Below are 18,313 nucleotides of genomic sequence, written 5' to 3'. Positions count from 1 at the left end.
TTTTTTAGAAACTTTAGATCAGGAAGCATTGATAGCAAATTCGGAACTTAAGCGAAAATCATCTATTAACAAGAAAAACAATGGCAAGTTCAATTATTGCCACCAGAGAGGACAATGGGTTAGAACATGCAAGAAATGGATAGCTGATGGAAAACCACCAAAACCTAGTCCACATACAGGGCAAAACAAAGGAGGTAAGAACAGTGTTGCTGGAAATATGACACTTCTAGCTGTAGATGAGGCAATATTTTCTGCAGAAACAAATTCTGATGATTGGTCTATTGATAATGGGGCCTCAAAGCATGTCGTCAATAACAGTTACTACTTTATAGACTTTGAAAAATTTAAGCTTTCCCATAGCATCACAGTAGCAAATGGAAAGTCATTACCAGCAATTAGAAAAGGCACTATCAAGATAATGACCATTGTAAATGGGATGAATGAAATCAAAAATCTTGAAAATGTCTGGTATGTTTCAGAAATAAGTAAATATCTATTTTCCATATTAGCATCTCAAGATAGAAACCAGAACAGTGTGTTTGAATCAACATTTAAGGATTGCTATTTAAAAATAGATGGTGAAATAGTTCTGCATGGTACAAGAAATGCTGGTGGGGGTATCTTCAAAGCCGTGATGAAGACCTTAGTTCCTGAAACTCACATTGACATAAACATGACAGAGAATAATGAATCAACTCTCCAACTTTGTCATGAACGTTGGGGTCACCAAGATAAAAAGCATGTAAAAGACATTGTTGAGAAAGAGTTGAATATTAAGTCTGATATGAAATTATGTGAAGCTTGTGTATATGGGAAAGCTCACTGCTTAAAGTTTGGAACCAGGAAAGAGGTTACAAAAGCTGGAGAATTGTTCTTGACAGACATTTGCAGGCCATTTGATCAACCATTTAGGAAATACTGTTACTTTGCAATCTTTAAAGATGCCTACACCAAATTTCGATACTGTTTTTTCTTAAAGCACAAATCAGAACTAAAAGATGTGCTTGAAAATTTCATAGCTCCTGTTAAGAACTTAGGACATACAGTTAAAGAAATCCTCAGTGACAATGGTGGAGAATTTGACAACCAAGCCATTCGAAAGATCTTGAACAAGCATGGAATCTCCCAGAGGTTCACAGCTCCATATACACCAGAACAGAATGGCAATGCTGAACGAGAGAACAGAACAGTTCTAGAAATGGCCAGAACTCTCAAATACTCGAATGAAGAAGTGGACTCCCCAGCTTCCCTATGGACAGAGTTCATCAGTACTTCAGTTTATATACTGAATAGGACAGAAAAGTCTTCAGTTCCTAATTTAAGTCCTTATGAAATATGGATGGTAAAGAAACCCAGAATAAAACACATGCATATCATTGGATCGACTTGCTACTGTGTCCCAGTTCAGAAAAGGAGAAAGATGGACAGAAAGGCAACTAAAGGCTATCTCCTTGGGTATGATGGAGATGAAAGGTACCACATTTACATCAAAGAAACCAGTACAGTAATCTATTCCCGAGATGTCATATTTGAAGAGAAACCTTTCATGACAGGAAACATTATAACATTGCCTCTGCAAAAGAAACTTGTCTCAAGATGATGAAGTTGAAAACAAAGTAATAGACGAAGGCTCTCAACAGGAAAAGAAGGAAGTGAAGAATACACCAGAAAAGGAGGCTCAACCTAGAAGACAAATTTCAGCACCTAAATGGACAAAGGATTATATCATGGAAAATTCAGAGATTTATGAAGAACATCCTTCAGAATTACAAGTGGAAAGCAGTGCAGTTGACAATCCAAGAAACAGAAATATGAAGGCTCAACACTCAAGAAAGCTTTCCAGAATGATCCTGAAACTTTAGAAGAGGCATTAACTAGTCCAGATGCAGAAAAATGGAAGTTAGTCATGGCAGAGGAGTTGGAAAATTTAAAACGAAATGAAATTTGGGACATAGTTCCTAGGTCAGAAGAAAGGAAAGTCGTGAAATGTAAGTGGGTCTTTAAAAGAAAACTTAACAAAGATGGACAAGTGGAAAGATATAAAGATCGTTTAGTTGCTCGTGACTATACCCAAGTTGAAGGAATTGACTAGAAAGAGACGTTTTCTCCTGTAATAAAAACAAAATCAATTAGAACATTATTAGCATTCTCAGTTGAGCGAAACTGGCAGGTTCATCAACTGGATATTACTGCAGCCTATTTAAATGGAAAATTGAGTGAGACAATTTTCATGGAACAGCCACCAGTGAGTCTGCATGAGAAAACACATAGAGACGTTAGATTGCTAAAGAGAAGCCTTTATGGACTTCATCAGTCTAGGAGAGAGTGGAATATATGCCTTGATAAATTTTTGAAATCAGCGAACTTAACAATATCCAGAGCAGATCCTTATGTTTACTTCAATAAAGAAAAGGAGTTAATTGTAGATGTGTATGTGGATGATCTCCTTGTAATGTCCAGCAAAGATTTCATCACTCAGGAATTTAAGGACAATATTGCAACCACATTTAAAATCAAGGTCTTGGGAGAAATACATCACCTTCTTTCAATTAGAATAAGCAGAAAGGAAGATGGCTGTGTGACTCTTGCCCAAAGTGTCTATGCTAGTAAGCTCTTGGAAACAACTAATATGCAAGATGCTAAAGGAGCATCAATGCCATTAGATTCAGGTATGAAATATGTAACAGCCACTAAGGATAACATGTTGAATGCTGAAGGAGCATTAAAATATAGGCAGGCTGTTGGAGGGATCTTGTACCTAGCAGGAGGAACAAGGCCAGATTTAGCTTTTGCTATGACTTACATGAGCCAATTCAATAATTGCCCCAGCAAGGAACATTGGGCTGGCATACAACATATCCTTTGTTAACTTAAACAGATCAAGGAATTAAAGCTGACTTTCCAAAAGACTGGAAAGGGAAGTGTTCTGCAATTGTGACTGGGCTACTGATAAAATTGATAGACAATCATTTAGTGGCTATGTGGTATTACTAGCAGGTGGAGCTGTCTCATGGAGCAGTAAGAAACAACAGATGACTGCATTGTCAACAGTTGAAGCTGAGTACCTCTCAATGTACCATGCAGCCAAGGATGTACTGTTGTTCCAAATTTTTTTAAAGGAAATTGTGGAAGAAAATTTTTTTAATTTCCCACAAAACTTATTTGTTGATAATCAGGGTGTCATTTCTTTAGCTAAAAACTATGTAACTTCAGAGCATAACAAATATATTGAACTCAAGCATTTTTTCTTGAGAGAGGAGGTTGAACTTTACCTACGTGCCTTCTAGTTCAAAGGCAGCAGACATGTTGACAAAGAGTGTGCAAAAGAAAGCCTTGTTCAATCAAAGGTTCAGTGTAGGACTGAGGGAAATTTAATCAAGGGGGAGTGTTGCAAATAACTTTTAATTTGTGATTATATTTCTAATTTGTATTTTGCAACATGTGTGGAAACAAGATTTTTATTTCTTGTTTTTGGCAATGTTTTCAGTTGTTGTCACCTGTTTTACTTTACTATGCTTACCACGTAACATTTACTGTGCCTATAATGATTTTGTATTTCAATATATGTTAATCCAGATGAATCTCTGCTTATTTATTTTTCTCCATTCCTAACTTCATCATGTTTGGCAGTACTTCAGTAATGTTCTTTGAACATCCTTTGACCAGCTGCTCTATTTTTATTTGCAAGCCCCATATAGAAGTGCATGTGGACAAGTTCCATGCACATATATCCATGTATACACTCAAAATCTGCAAACTAAATGATGATTTATGACAATGAATTGCTTTCAGTTACTGCTCTCAACAGCATGCTGCAGCATCTCAATGTAGTATTTCTGTACACACATTTCATTACAATCTACTTATTTCAGTAGCTTTTATCTACCTTTACATGTTTGGGAGGTACTTTTATATCACCATTCCTATGTGCACAAATTCATATATAAAGGAAATAAACATATAAAGGACATACGAAAAGAGAAGTAAGAATTTTCAGCTCAGAGTCGTAACTGCTTAATATTAATTTTTTTCCCCCTGCTTTTGAGAAAAAGGCTGAGAATAATACTTTTTCGACTGAAAGCTCAAGATTATTTTAGTAGCATAAATTTTAAGGCCACACTTCAGCATGAAGCAAATCAATCAATTACTGGTACTTATGTGTCATCAACATTTAAAATAAGATCATAGAGTACTTATGCATTAATGCAACCACCTCAGTAAAAGTCACCATACTCTGGCAACCATGCACATAAACACTATTTTGTTTTAGCAATAATAGTGCTATTTTCGTAATTGTTCTTTTTGTAGTGTTCAGTCTTTTTAGGAAAATCAAGACTTTTTTTTTACTTCATAAACTTAGTATTACAACAATATGTGCTTGCAAGACTTGCCTACAGAGAAAAAAAGTTCTCCACAATTTCTGCAGGAGTACAGTATTTTGCCAAAAATCACTTAAAGGGAGCAAGTACTTTGAGTCTACTCTTAATGACTGTCACAAATTTTCCACCAAAATAAAAGATATGAAAATTCAATTCTATGTTTATGGACTAATTTTCAAAATAAATACCTAATTAAAACATAAAATACATGTGTATACACTAAATAATTTTTTGAAATTACAAGATGTTATTAAATCTTTTCTGCAAAAAAGCATCAAATTGTGCCAGGTTGTTGCTCTTGTATGTATGTACCAGTCATAGTAATAACAGGCATAAAAAAATCAAGTGCAAAATTTAAGCACAAATTTACAAAGCATGCATTCATATCTAATTAGCCACACAGAAACCAAAAATTGCTACTAATTAAAATAAGCAAAATTAAACATTGCAGTAAAAATCTTTACATCTAAACAAAGTTTAGCAACAAAATATCCTAAATAACTTTTTATTTATTTATTTATTTGTATGTGTGCTATATATATGTTTAAAAATATTTTAAAATCTTTTACATAATTTAAATTTAAATTTTGATGCATACTATTTAAAATGTATTTAAATGAAATTTGAATGTGCAATAATTATGACTATTACTTCATTCATAAAACTGCAGTCCAGTTATTTAGGTGTTCAGTTAAATGCATAATTATAACAAATAAACTGACTTAATGCACCATACTTCAGATAAATATTATTTCTCATGGATATGAAATTATTATCATTAAATCTTAATTCTATAATAAGAAATTTAATATAAAAGCCATTCATTGCATCAGAATGAATACATATCTGGTGGCATGAAGAAATTTTAAGACCCCTTCAAAAAACTTCCATACCTGCCTAGAACTTTCAAGAAATTTCTATGCCTGTGGCTATAAATACCTCAAAGTGTGTACTGTGTATAACCAGTGATAAGTTTTAATGGGCTCACAAGGATTCTTTGTTAAATTTGTTTGTCCCTTGTTCTTTTTATTTCCTTATTAATTTCCTCCGAGTTATGGTTTTATTTTAGCATCAAGATGATGGAAGAAGTCTCATTGTTTAATTTTCTATTAAAAGATAGAAAATACAAAAAGATTTTCTCCGACTATGCAGCATATTTAAGATTAAATGACAATATCTTTAAATGGGATCTTTAAATTTCATAATCTTTAAATTTTAATTTCTTAGAGATAATGTAATTATAAAAAATGTTTCTGAAAAATTATCACTTGGTCCAGGCTTCCTAGATCAAATAATATGAAAGAAGAAAACAATGTGTGACAGCTTTTGAAATAATTTGTGTCCCATAACTGAATTTACTCATTATTTTATGCTATTTCTGTGATAATTTGTAACTTTTTTTTTTTTTTTTAATTTTACAGACCTTGTTTACTTTAAACTGCTTTTTTGTTCATTTATAATTACTTTTATTTTCTGTTTTTATAAAAAGTAAAACATTAAATTAGAATTTGATATTTTGATTTTATAAGATAAAGTGTGAGACCTTTAGTAAATTTTTCATAGCTCACTGCTGAGTATACTGTTTAGCATTGATCTATTTACAAAAATTTAATTAAAATATGGATTTAAAGAATGGCAACTTTACTTCATGAGTTCAAGTTAACACTTCACAAAGCTAGCTCAGAGAAATTTATGCTTAAAAAATTAAAAATTAAACTTTAGTTTGATACTGAATTCTAATGAAAAGTTTTAGTGCATTTGAAGAGAAAACAGACATGGTCTCTCTCTTCTTCATAAGCACTTTTTTGACAAAGATGGGTAAGGGGGATAAATTTAAATAACATTAATTTCTTTGCTTAGTTACTCTATTCAATCCATACTAATCTGAAATATGACAACTGTGAAAATCCATGTTATTTGTTATTGGAATAAATCTAAATATTATTCAAATGTGCATTATTCTTGAAGTACTGTTACAGTTGTAATTCAAATTAAATAAATAAAAATTAATTAAAAGTGATTAAGAGCTATTAGTGACAATTAAAAATTAATAAGGCCCTAAAATGTTCTAACAAATTTTGTTATACACACTTCTTTATCCTCCAACATTATAAGCATATAAATTACAAAAGATAAAGAAAAATTGTTTCCTTCGGAGTTTTAAATATAAATGCATATTATAGGACAACTGCGGGTTAATAACGGCAGTACATATAAATAAATGTAGAATTTTGTATAAAAAATAAATTTCAAAATATTTACGTATTGGAACTACTTGCATATATGCATTACTTTCACAGTCACATTAACTTTGCTACCAAAGAACAAAATAATTCATATTGTTATATAATTATGTATTCCAAAGAGCATTAACTTTGCAATCAGAGAAGAAAATACTTCATATTATAATATAATTTTGTATTCTAAAGACCATATCTTTTAGGGTAGAAAAATTATTATCATTTATCAAAAATTAAAACAAAGTTTAACAAAAATTAATTTACCTCTCAGGAAGATCAGTCAAACAAACATAATTATTCCGAACATTTTTCAAACTGGCCAAAATCTGAGCAAAAGGTGTGACAATAAGATCTTCACAGTGCCTACAAATACACCAATTATTAGAAAAAGTACACAGTATTCAAACGCACATATTTAAGTGTACAATAATTATTAAAAACCATGATTAATATTTGAAATTCAGTAAAAAGTTAGACAATATCATACTTCAACTAACAGAGTCAAAAAGTTACACTGAACTAATATCTTAACTGAATAATTAAGAACCGAGACACAGAAAATTGTTCAAAACTAAAATAGTATACTTACAGTTTTCTGGAGTTCAAATAAGGAGAACGTGAAAAGTTTATCATACACCACAACAAAAGCATTTTCGCAGTTTTAAAATTTATAAATAATGTCATGCAAAGAAATTAAAGATTTATATAATCATGAAATATGCAGGTTTATCCTATGGGATCAAAATATTCATATATATACCCGGAAAAGGCAAATCCTGGTTGGAGTTTTTCCCAAAACGAAGATCTTTGTTTACAACGTAGAACACCCGTACTAAGCGTCCTTGGCAACGCACCTTCTTCCTTATAGTCCATGGCAAGAATTAGAGACATTGTATGTTTTAAAATATGAAATATATTACTTAAATATAAAAAACATGACTTAAATGTAGATCCACGACTTTGAATTTATTGCTTAGTAACTTTCTGGAATTGAAATTCCTTTGCTTAAAAGTCTGAGGAATAAATGCTGAGATCTGATATATCAATCTATACACAAAGTATTTTGAACTTGAGGACTGGAGGGCTCTTACTCGAGGTCGAATTAATAAATATCAATGTAAATTGCAGAAGCCGTAAAGATTGTATCTATTGTCCTCTTGCGATTCCATCTAGTCGGTTACTGAAAATAATGTGACATGTATGGCCGGTATTATGGACAGGATGGAGATCGGCAATATCAAACGACACTTCATAAGTTCTTGATGAAATTCTTGACAACATGTCTTATTTTGAATTGACTGGCAGGAATTCGTAAAATAAACGTGCGCGCAAGAAATCCCCTCCGCAGCTTCAGACATCTTACTCCCACGAAACTTCCCTTTCGATGATATTACACATACCGCCATCTATTGTTCAGAATTTTAACTTCAGCTCCTCCCGCTAATCGTGAAAAAACATGATGTAAGTCGAGGCCGAAACGTTAATTAGGCGAAATAATCTGCTGATCAAGAAGGGCATATTACAGCTAAATTCTTTCCCTCCCGTGACTTGCAGGGTGGACTGTAAGAAAAAAATTTATTCATGAACTTCCACAATAAAGCATGCGTGCCGATGCATAAAAAAGTGCTATCTCGAATTTAGTAACATTAGGGGAAAAAAATGCCCTAATTATCTCTGTTTGCAAACTCTATTAACGGATATACATACATATTTCAAAGTTCAGTTATTTATTTCCTCACTGCCTTTAAAACTCTTGGAATTGCCCATTTTCTAGAAGATCAGTAAAATTTATAGTAATGCACACAACACATACATATTTTTAATCAGGTTCTCTCTCTGTCTCATGTATATATTATAACTTTATTTTTGTCTCTTTTTGTTGTTCAGCTGATTTTGATCTCATATGCTTACTTTTTATTTGCCTTGAATGAGATAGAGCTACGAAAACTAATATTTCAGATAACATATTTGTATGTAATTAATTTTAGTAATTAATATCCTGCTATTCATACAATCACTCAGGTATATATATATATAAATACTAATAGACTGATATAAACCTCTGCCTCTGCTTTCTATCTATATCAAGCTTCTGTATTTATTATCGACAGATTTCTCAGCATTTTAGTTTTTGACGTCTTTATTGAGAAAGACCAAAATATTGCTGACAATCATTTCCATTATTCTAATGTTCGAAACAATGCTATTTCCTAAATTTGACTAGGCTGTTGCATATTAAGGATCGACTCTTGCTCTCATCCAGGTTTGATGTTGTAGGTGTTGTTAGATCAACTGTTTCTTTAGATTTAGACAGTCTGCTCGACATGTTTCATATTTTTATCATTTTTATCAAATGAATAGTTTTAATGCCTTTTTTTTTTTTTCCACAATTATTTGGTTTTGGGCGATTTGGGGGGAAATTGGGTAATTTTGCTTTTCTTATTCTAGCCTGCAGCGGTTGAACTGATAAGGACACAAGTTGTTTTGTAGTTTAGTGAAGATTTAAATTTTAATTTGTAATTTTGTGTCGATCTCAGTTCAGAAACCAACTGTTCCATTTACTTATCTCGTTACGCCAAACCCCCTGAAGACAATATGCCGAAGGATGCAAACTCTTTATAATATTTCATTATTATACACACTACAGGATTTTCATTTTCATTGGTTTCATTGTTTGTATTTTTATTGAATTTTTTTGAATTTTTTTCATATGTATATATATCATCATCAAAAACTCAAAGTACAAAAACATATAAAATTACAAAAATATTATAAACTAGCAGCTTCGCTGCCAGCCTTCGTCTGACTTTTAAATATACCAGAAAAATGGCTGAAGGGAACACCAAACGTTAAATTTAAAAACTGCGTAGAATTTTACTCTGCAGAACAACTTCATAAAAAAAGTTATTACGTATAACAAAGTTACAATTAAATAAGCAATATTCCTTAATACAAATATTAATTATCCTAATAAATAAATTAACCAACTTCCCTTTGCAAAATCTTAAGAACTCAAATGGTATAAAGGAGGTTAATAATTTTGTTTCCTAAAAAAAATCACTCAAAACTTTTCAATATCTTAAAGACAGTGAAATAAGCAATAAATAACATAAAAGAATACAAAAAACAAAAAATTCTGAAAAGCAAAGTATAATTAATGATATTTTATCTTATATTTTCAAGAGAAAAAAATTACAATGAAATAAGCTGTATCTCTTAATACAAATATTAATTATCCTAACGAAAAAATTAGCCAACTTTCCGTTAAAGAAAAAAAAAAAAAAAAAAAAAATCATGCAAAACTTTTCGATATCTTACAAATTGTAAAATAAGCAAAAAATAACATGAAAGAAACTCAAAAAACAAAAAATTCCGCGCAGAATTTTACTCTGTAGAACAACTTTATCAAAAAAAATCAATAATAATGTATTATATGTATAAAAAATGACAATGAAATATGCCAATCTCTTAAAAACAGTGACATAAGAAATACGATGAAAAATTGTTGCCAAACCCACATTTCTAAAAGAATGAAACTGTTCAAAATGATGCGATTTCATCAAAAATCTATCAACAACAATAAGAAAGGAAAATTGTTGCCAAAATCACATTTTTAAAGATGAGAGATGTGAGAAGTGTACTCGGAAGATTCATTTAAATTTAAAAAAAAAAAAAAATACAAAATACAAAATATAATTTTTCCACAATTTTTGTTGTAAAAGCACTCGCAAGGATAAAAGTTTAACGTGTCCAAAAATGAATGAAAATAAACTGTACATTTTTAAAAATAAACTTTTTTAGAAAAAATTCCGTTGAAAAGGTGTTAAGCTCACTTTGTTAAATAAAGTCGTATTTAATCGATTTATTGAAACACGAAATTTATTTTAAGTTCGTAAAATAGCTAGGTGCCTACGTTTCATGACGATGTGAAAATGGAGTGTGCAGAGTAAAATCTCGCTTTCCTATAGCCCATTATGTCTCAAAATGACGCGATTTCGTCACAAAATATAAAATAAAAAATTTAAAAAAAAAAAAAAATTGAATTCGAATTTCGAAAAAATCGCTTCGACGTGCACTGGCTCTTGTCTAGATGCACCTATGTACCAAATTTCGTAGCCGTGGGTCTATTAGCTTACGCGGAGTGCGAACGAAAGACACACACACTGACACACAGACATGCTCTTTCTTTTATTATATGTAGAGATAATAATATAATTAAAAGAGAGATAATTATTGTTGATCTCGTGAGAGGAAAGCTGACTTATCAAGGGTAATTTGTCTTCTTCCGTAAAATCCGCAATAACTGGGAATGATCGCGTTTGTCCCCTTCGTCTATTTGAATAAAAGTTAAGAATTCATAAGAAAACTAGTATCATTTTTTTAAGAATAAATGTTTTTTTCAATCCCGCTCAATCGGAATAGTAGTTAGAGACGCTGACTGTACCGAAGGGCCCGGGTTCGAATCTCGGAGAGGTATGGGTGTTTATAAACGTATAGTGTCTATGCGGCATGGGGGCAGTCTAACTATGCGGCGAGCTAAAAGTCCTCTCGAGAGGTTGTGGTAGAGCAGCGTTTCTTAAACTGTGGGTCGCGACTCCCCTGGTGGTCACCAAAAAATTTAGCAGTTTTGCTATTTCTTTAACTTATTATAATAATTTTCAATTACCAAACATTTTTACACAAAGTATCTGAAAATAGATAAAGATAAGACAATACAGACAAAGAAAAAAGGAAAAAGTTTCGACGTATTCTTTTTATAATAGAAACGTTCATTTTACTTGCTTTGCACGTGGCGCTGTCATTTCGTCTGTTACTTATTTAAAATATTCGCATTGTTCTATGTCTTAAAATTGGAAATTAAAGTTAATGACCTAAAAGTGCAAATGTATACTACAGTACAAGTGAAAAAATTGACATTTTTCATACACGTGTGTGTCGGATTTGCGCAATGCTTATGGGGTCCTACAAAATTTTAGTAAATAATATGGGGTCCTGGGGGTCGCGACTGAAGAAAGTTTGAAACTCTGTAGAGGAAAAGGGTTGGGAAACCCTCAGACCCGTCTCCTCAGGGCACTCCCCATCAAAACTGGCGGCAAAACTGAGCAAAGTTATACTGTCATCTGTATGAGCAAAGTTATACAGTTATACTGTATGGTGCTCAAGGCTCTTCCCGATGACAGGCGCAATCTTCTTCTTCTTGCTACGATGAATTTCGTGTGCTTGTTCTGATGTTACTGTCAGACAAGTGAGATACGTCACAATAACAACAACAACATGTTTCTTAAATAGGTTGGACGTTTTCATAATCGGTTATACAATAAACATACACTGAATATTTAAAAAAAGTCCTCTGCAAGAGACACGAATCGTATCTACGAATGTGAGTTAGCAATCCTGCCAGAATGTTCGTGCGCATGTGTGACATACCACGGGAAACCAGGAATCAGGCAATTAATGTATTATGGATTGTTGATTTGTACAACTGCGGATTGCGGTTATCAAAGCCTTGGCTAGAGCAAGCACGTCATAGATGCTCACTAGGCATTGTGCAAATAGAGTGAAAATCTGAAGAACTGTGTGCAAGTTACTTGGAGGATCATCCTCAAACGATGATTAAATGGTCGTTAACTGTTCGCAAAGGATACGCAAAGACTCGTTTCAGGATGGTTTGGTTTATTATGGCAAAACACGATAGGGCTATCTGCTTAAAGGAAGTGATGATTTCTATGGGAAACTGGCTCGTATACACGTTACATATGGGGAAAACCACAAAAACGCCTATGAAGCCACCCCTTTCGCCTGGAATCGAACAGAGGTCGGAACTACATGTGTTCACCGATTTTAATGTTCGGCCGCTGGTGGGCCTCTTTTTAGGTAACATTAAAAGAGCTGTTAAATCAAGGAAACAAGATGGCTAAGCCAAAATGCTCAAAGCGGGAAATCAGGCAATTGAGAAATGCTTGCTGGAGTGCAGTCATGTTTGTATTTGCTTTTGCACCGTCTTGTTGAAACCAAATTGAATCCAACAACTGAACTGCTATCACCACAGCTCTGACGATCTTCATTTTTCCGCCGCAATAGCTACTAAGAGTCTGTCACACAGCCTATTTGAATGAAGATCTGCGGTCCGTAACTACCGGCCATCAATCTGCGCATACTAGTTGACTGACTCTTAGCTCTCCATAGAAGTAAGTATGTCACACACACGCGCGTGCATTTTGGCAGGGTTGTCAGCTCAAATAGATAGCTAAAATATGTGCGCCCCTGTGCCCACAAAAGCCCTTACCGAGCCTTTAGTTTCGCAATCATTGGTCGTAGACATATATTGCCAGTTACAAAAATGTTTTAAATGACGTAAATATTCACGTTTTAGCATTTTTAAATTTGAAGAAATTAATCTTATAAGAATTACGAAATTTAACTCTTTACATGTTCCTCCGGTTCCTATACTTATATATAGGAATATTTTGTACTCGTTGTAAAAAATAAAATACAAAACATTTGTCTCTCCTGTCTACGACCAATAACTCAGATAATAAAGATTGAGTAAGGACTTTTGTGGTATTGGTTTTGAATTTCATTTCTTTCCTTTCTTTATGAATTTGGTTTTAAATTTCTTACTTTTTGTCTCTCTCTCTATATATTACATACATCTTTAAAGAAACACTTAACAATATTTAATTATTATTCCGTTACTTCTTTTATTTGTTAACTGTTGCTTATTATAAACTATAAAGAGCAAAAATCAGGCTATTATAATACATCTTTAACAACGAGACATTTTTTGATCCTCCGGTACTTTAGGATGTTCTTTTTTCCTGAGGTCTTGGAGGCACAGGAAAGAAGCATAGTTCATCTTTTAATTAAAAATTATGAGCCAAAACCTACCATGGTAATTTCCAGTGTTGAATATGCAAGTAAATTTATATTTAAAATTTCAAAATGATTTACAAAAGCTTAATTTTTTTTAAAAGCTTCAGAGTTTCCCTCATAACGATTTATTTAATTTAATTAATTTCCTGTAATAGTGTTTTTCGTGTATGTTTGAAAGAACTTAGGGAAGCCAACTTAAAAGTATATGGAAAATAAATTTGCGTTCAGATATATTTAATACTGCTTAAAGTAAAAGAAATTTCTCTTTATATTGACCTATACAGCTTCTTTCAGATGTAAATACATTTTCTGCAGTGGATATAAGGGTATGTTTTTTTTTTGTTTTTGTTTTTGATTAAGGCCAAGAATGGCAGGGCTACCTGTCTAGAAGAACGCCTTCATGGAAAAGAAGAAGCCAATGTTTAAAATTATGTTTAAAACGCCATCTAGAAATTTAGAATTTGAAGATTTTCGAAGATTTCGATAATTTTCACCTTTAATATCTGCCCACGAAAAAAACGTAGCTTTAGAAAGCTGCTTTCCTCTGATAAAGCACTGGTACATTCATTGTTTTTGTGTTTGTTTAACTGGTTATGGCGAAAGCACATAACAACTATCTCTGAAAACATAAACTGAAATAAGATAAAAGTAAGGATTTTTATAAAGTTATTCGGTGAAATGGATGCGACAAAGTGCTTCATAGAAGACTTTCTAAGAGAAACTGGTGGGTATTCATGCTACACATAAGGAAGAACACAGAAACGCATATGCATTTAGCCCGTTTATCAGGATATGTATGCATATTTCTTCATAATTTAAAATAACGGAAACGATTATAATATGCATGCAATATATGCAGTAAACTGAGCATTACTTGCTCTTGCTTTTGTATCTAAAACTACTGAATAATAAGAAATGAAATTATAAATCAGCATTCCTAAATTTACCGTTTCATATGAAATTCTGATCAAATTCTGAAATTTAATTCCATAAACTGTTTCTGAATATTCGCATGTTTCAGCGTATATTGTCAACTATCGCAAGAGAATGAAAAGAGAGCGCGTATCTTTCATTTAGTTGTATCTCCAACGTTACTTCTAAAGTATTTTCTTAAATGATGACAAATTTTCTCTAAATATCACTTTGAGTATTTATGTTTACACTAAAAACCTTATAAAAGAGAAATTTTCAAAAGTTTTGCACCCAAATTATTTAAAGTACTTAATACACTTTTAATTCACTCCTTTACTCGCTTGAGCTTAAGCGTGTAAATAAATGCCAAAACAAAATTCAGTATTCAGAATTGACATTATAGTCGAACTTGCTTATAACGAGTGCAAAGAGACTGCGATATTTGCTCGCTATAACCGAGTACTCGTAAAAAACGGGTTAAAAATCATAAAAATTCATACATACTTTCTATATTATATATACCTACTTTATTTATTTTTAATTTCTCTACAGTACGAAAGTTGATTTTTAACTGTCTTATTGTCTCTTTCTTGTGTTATTGCTCTTCGGAGAAGCGTCATAGCCTGAAAAGCATCGTCATTTGCACCCCTGGCTTGGAAAAAAATTTGAAGTTTTTCTGTGCGCTCAAAAGCCATTGAGTATGTTGGGGGCGGTTAAGTTTAGAGCTCTTCACATTTGTTGTTATCATCAACGCTTTCATTATATTTTTTTCACCTGCTTTAGCTGAATTTCAGCTACAGTATCCCCGGGAGTAGGTATCTCGGAAGTGATAACATTGGTGTCAACAGATACATAATTTTCAGATTCTTCTCTACTCATTTCCAAAATTTTCAAGTTGTCTACTTCTTCTTCCTCAATGATTTGCCTCTCTTGAGAAATAGCCAATCTCACCTTAGGGAAGCAGTTGGTAATGCATGTTGATTTAACTTTTTCCATGCACCGTTCATTAAACATATCGCTTCGAGTACTTTTGCATTAGTACCTGAGGTTGTTCCTATTTTTTCTCTTATATCTAGAAGCATCGAAATCAACTGCTTACGAAAGCTTGATTTAAAACTTCTGATGGCACATTGGTCTATAAGTTAGATAATCCCTTACTATGGTCACAAAGAACGGGAGATTTCTTACGTGCTTAAAACACCTAGGGGTTTTCGACTTGCCAATAACAAAGTTATTGGCATACTTGTTAGTGCCAGGCATATTAAAACACACTAAAGCTGTCAATCGATTTTTGGAGAGCTGGTCTCCGAGGCACTTTTTACCCAGAACTTAAAAGTCTGCTGTGGGGTTACGTTATAGAAAACGCCCGTTTCATTGGTATAATGTCATCTTTTGTGTATCCTTCTCTGATGATTAATCGCTTTTCACTCATCCATGTCGCGAAATCCGCCATTTGTGCAGGCTTTGCTTCACCACAAATTATTGCAAAGGTTATCTCATGTCTATTGTTGAATCGAACAAGCGATCCACTCGAACGTACAAATCCAGAAGAGCCAAACTCTTCAGCAAATTCTTCTGCATGAACTTTTCAAAGTGGACCACAGGAAAATCTACACTACGTTGCTCCTTCATCCACTTTAAAAAGGCTTCGTCCAAATCATCTGCAGCATATTTCTTCACAGTCATTCTTAGTTTGATCGAATGCAGCCATCAATTTTTCCTTGATCTATAACAGTTTTGAAATAGTAGAAGATATATCATACTTTTTGCAGATTTCAGAATTTTTTACGCCATCCTCTAACTCTCGAAAAATCTTAATTTTTCGTCACCTGACAAAATTCTAGGTTTCGGCATGGCAAGAGAAAATTTGATGAGCGTGGTCTATGAATGCAGATCGAAGAATAACCTCCACACAAGTTCCCTACCCTGCCACTTCTACGCAGAGTAAACTTAATCCAATCAACAACCTCCGTCGTCTCAGTTCATTCTCAAGGTCGTCCTCGCAATGGGATGTCCTTGCACGTGCATTCCACAAGATGAAAAAGGCCGCCATCATGCGTTCGCTGTATTTATGATTCATCATTAAGTTTCGGTTGACTTCGAAATGTTAAAGGAATTTAAGAAAGAATTATCTGAGCTGGAGAGGTGGAATAATAGACATTTTATGAATCACAAAAATAATTGCTCTCTATATCCGTGGTTTGCTCGTTAAAAGCGAGTTATGCTGTTCTAGACTTAACATTGTACCAACCAAGTATTTCCAATTTCCTCGTTAAATCAGGACTCTTTATAAACTAGTTATACTGTATTTAATAGCTGCATCATATGAATAGCCTCAAATTTCCGTAAAGTGTCAGCAAGACTTTTGCAAAATTAAATTTATAAACTGCTCGTTTTCTTTTGGGTAATAAAACTAATGCAGTTTTTTTTTTTTTTAGCCTGAAAGTTCATTTTTCCTTTGACCTCACCTCCAGCCAAACAAAAGCGCTTACTCATTATCTGTAATCTAATGTTTCAGCTTTCGTGAGTATAAAATGATTTTGTACACATATATAAATAAATCTAACTCCTTCTATATATTTCTAACAAAGTATTTACTTAAAACTGACAGATTCAAATAGGAAATAAAGAATGCATATTTGTTGCATAAGGTAAGATCAACGTAGTATTAAACGAAACTAGGTATTTCATTATGGACGCAAAGTTTGCTTAACTTATTATTTACCTTTTGTCGAAGATTTTTTAAGGAAAACAATTTCGTATTTGTATTTAGTATAACGAAAGTATTTCTCCTTTGAGTAGAAAGGAGGCATGAAAAACGAACCCTTTTTTCCGATTGAGAAGAAATAACCAGGGTTTGGGAACTTTATCCACCTCACTATTGATTACATGTTAAACAGTAACTATTAAATTGTCTGAATCTATGCTTTAGTGAATTGCGCTCCAACGTTCAGATTATTCTATTTCATGGTTTTTCCATAAGCAATTTAAGCTAAGCTATCTAAAAAGAGAAATCACGATATAAGTTCAAAATAGCGTATTGACCCAAATCTACAACTGCCTCATATATAAGAAGATTTTTATTTGTGAAGGTATTTTATAAAAACTGCGTATACATGCGTTACATGTTTGAGCTTAATAGCTTAAGTGCCATACATGAAAAATAATTAAATGATCTAAATAACATATTTCGAGATAAAATTAATTAGACATATTTTCTCTTAAAGTAAAAAAAAAAAAAAAAAAAAAAAATTACTGATAGAAAAATGATGAGTTATTTTGATTTATGTTCTGAACTTAAGCTAAGCAGAGTCGACGGCAGAATTTCCAGAAGGAAATTTACGGAGGGAGCACGTCATTTTACATTCTAGCCAATAAAGTAATAAAGCAAACATTTTTCAATAATATTAAATTAAGAGTGAAAATGCTAATAAATGTTTTTACTCTTCGAGTCAGTGTACTATAGTAACGCGTGAACAAAGATGTCACTGTTTCTTGTTTCCTCGATAAGAAATGTTGCTAGCGTGTTTTCTACTTCCTTTTTCCTGCATTCTCTACAACGTATAAAATTGAACAAAAATATAGAAATGCTTTTGAATAAAAATATAGAAATGCTTTTGAAAAAATATAGAAATGAAATTTTTAAACGTGAAGCATAGTGAGAAAGCTAGCAGAAATTGAACTAAATATGAGTTTAAATGCTAGATCACTAAATCTTTGTAAAATTTACAATTCCGTTCGGTGCTACCATGGAGGTAAGAATGAAATGAGGCGCCAACGCCGCACTACGACTGACGCAGTGAGTTCAAGCTTTGGTCTTCAGAGAGGGTGTTTTTCATCTACATTCAGAGCATCCTCGACAACGATTTAATAGTATTTCCACGCACGACAGTTCCACACAAAATCGAA

General features: G+C 32.7%; 1 protein-coding gene across 1 annotated transcript in view; it reads right to left on the bottom strand.

Annotated features, from left to right (window-relative positions):
- The window catches only part of LOC118185152 (uncharacterized), a 405,199-nt gene that overhangs the window by 50,396 nt on the left and 336,490 nt on the right, over window positions 1–18,313 (bottom strand). The window contains exon 3 of the mRNA XM_085810045.1: window positions 6,884–6,982. Within this exon, the coding sequence (XP_085666171.1) occupies window positions 6,884–6,982 (99 nt within the window). The remainder of the gene's footprint in view (window positions 1–6,883; window positions 6,983–18,313) is intronic.

The sequence above is a fragment of the Stegodyphus dumicola genome, chromosome X2 (assembly GCF_044657685.1).
Source record: "Stegodyphus dumicola isolate Sdum_Otavi_A_Nest chromosome X2, ASM4465768v1".
Taxonomy (NCBI): domain Eukaryota; kingdom Metazoa; phylum Arthropoda; class Arachnida; order Araneae; family Eresidae; genus Stegodyphus; species Stegodyphus dumicola.
Note: the sequence above shows the minus strand (reverse complement) of the source record. Positions and strands in the feature narration are given on the sequence as shown.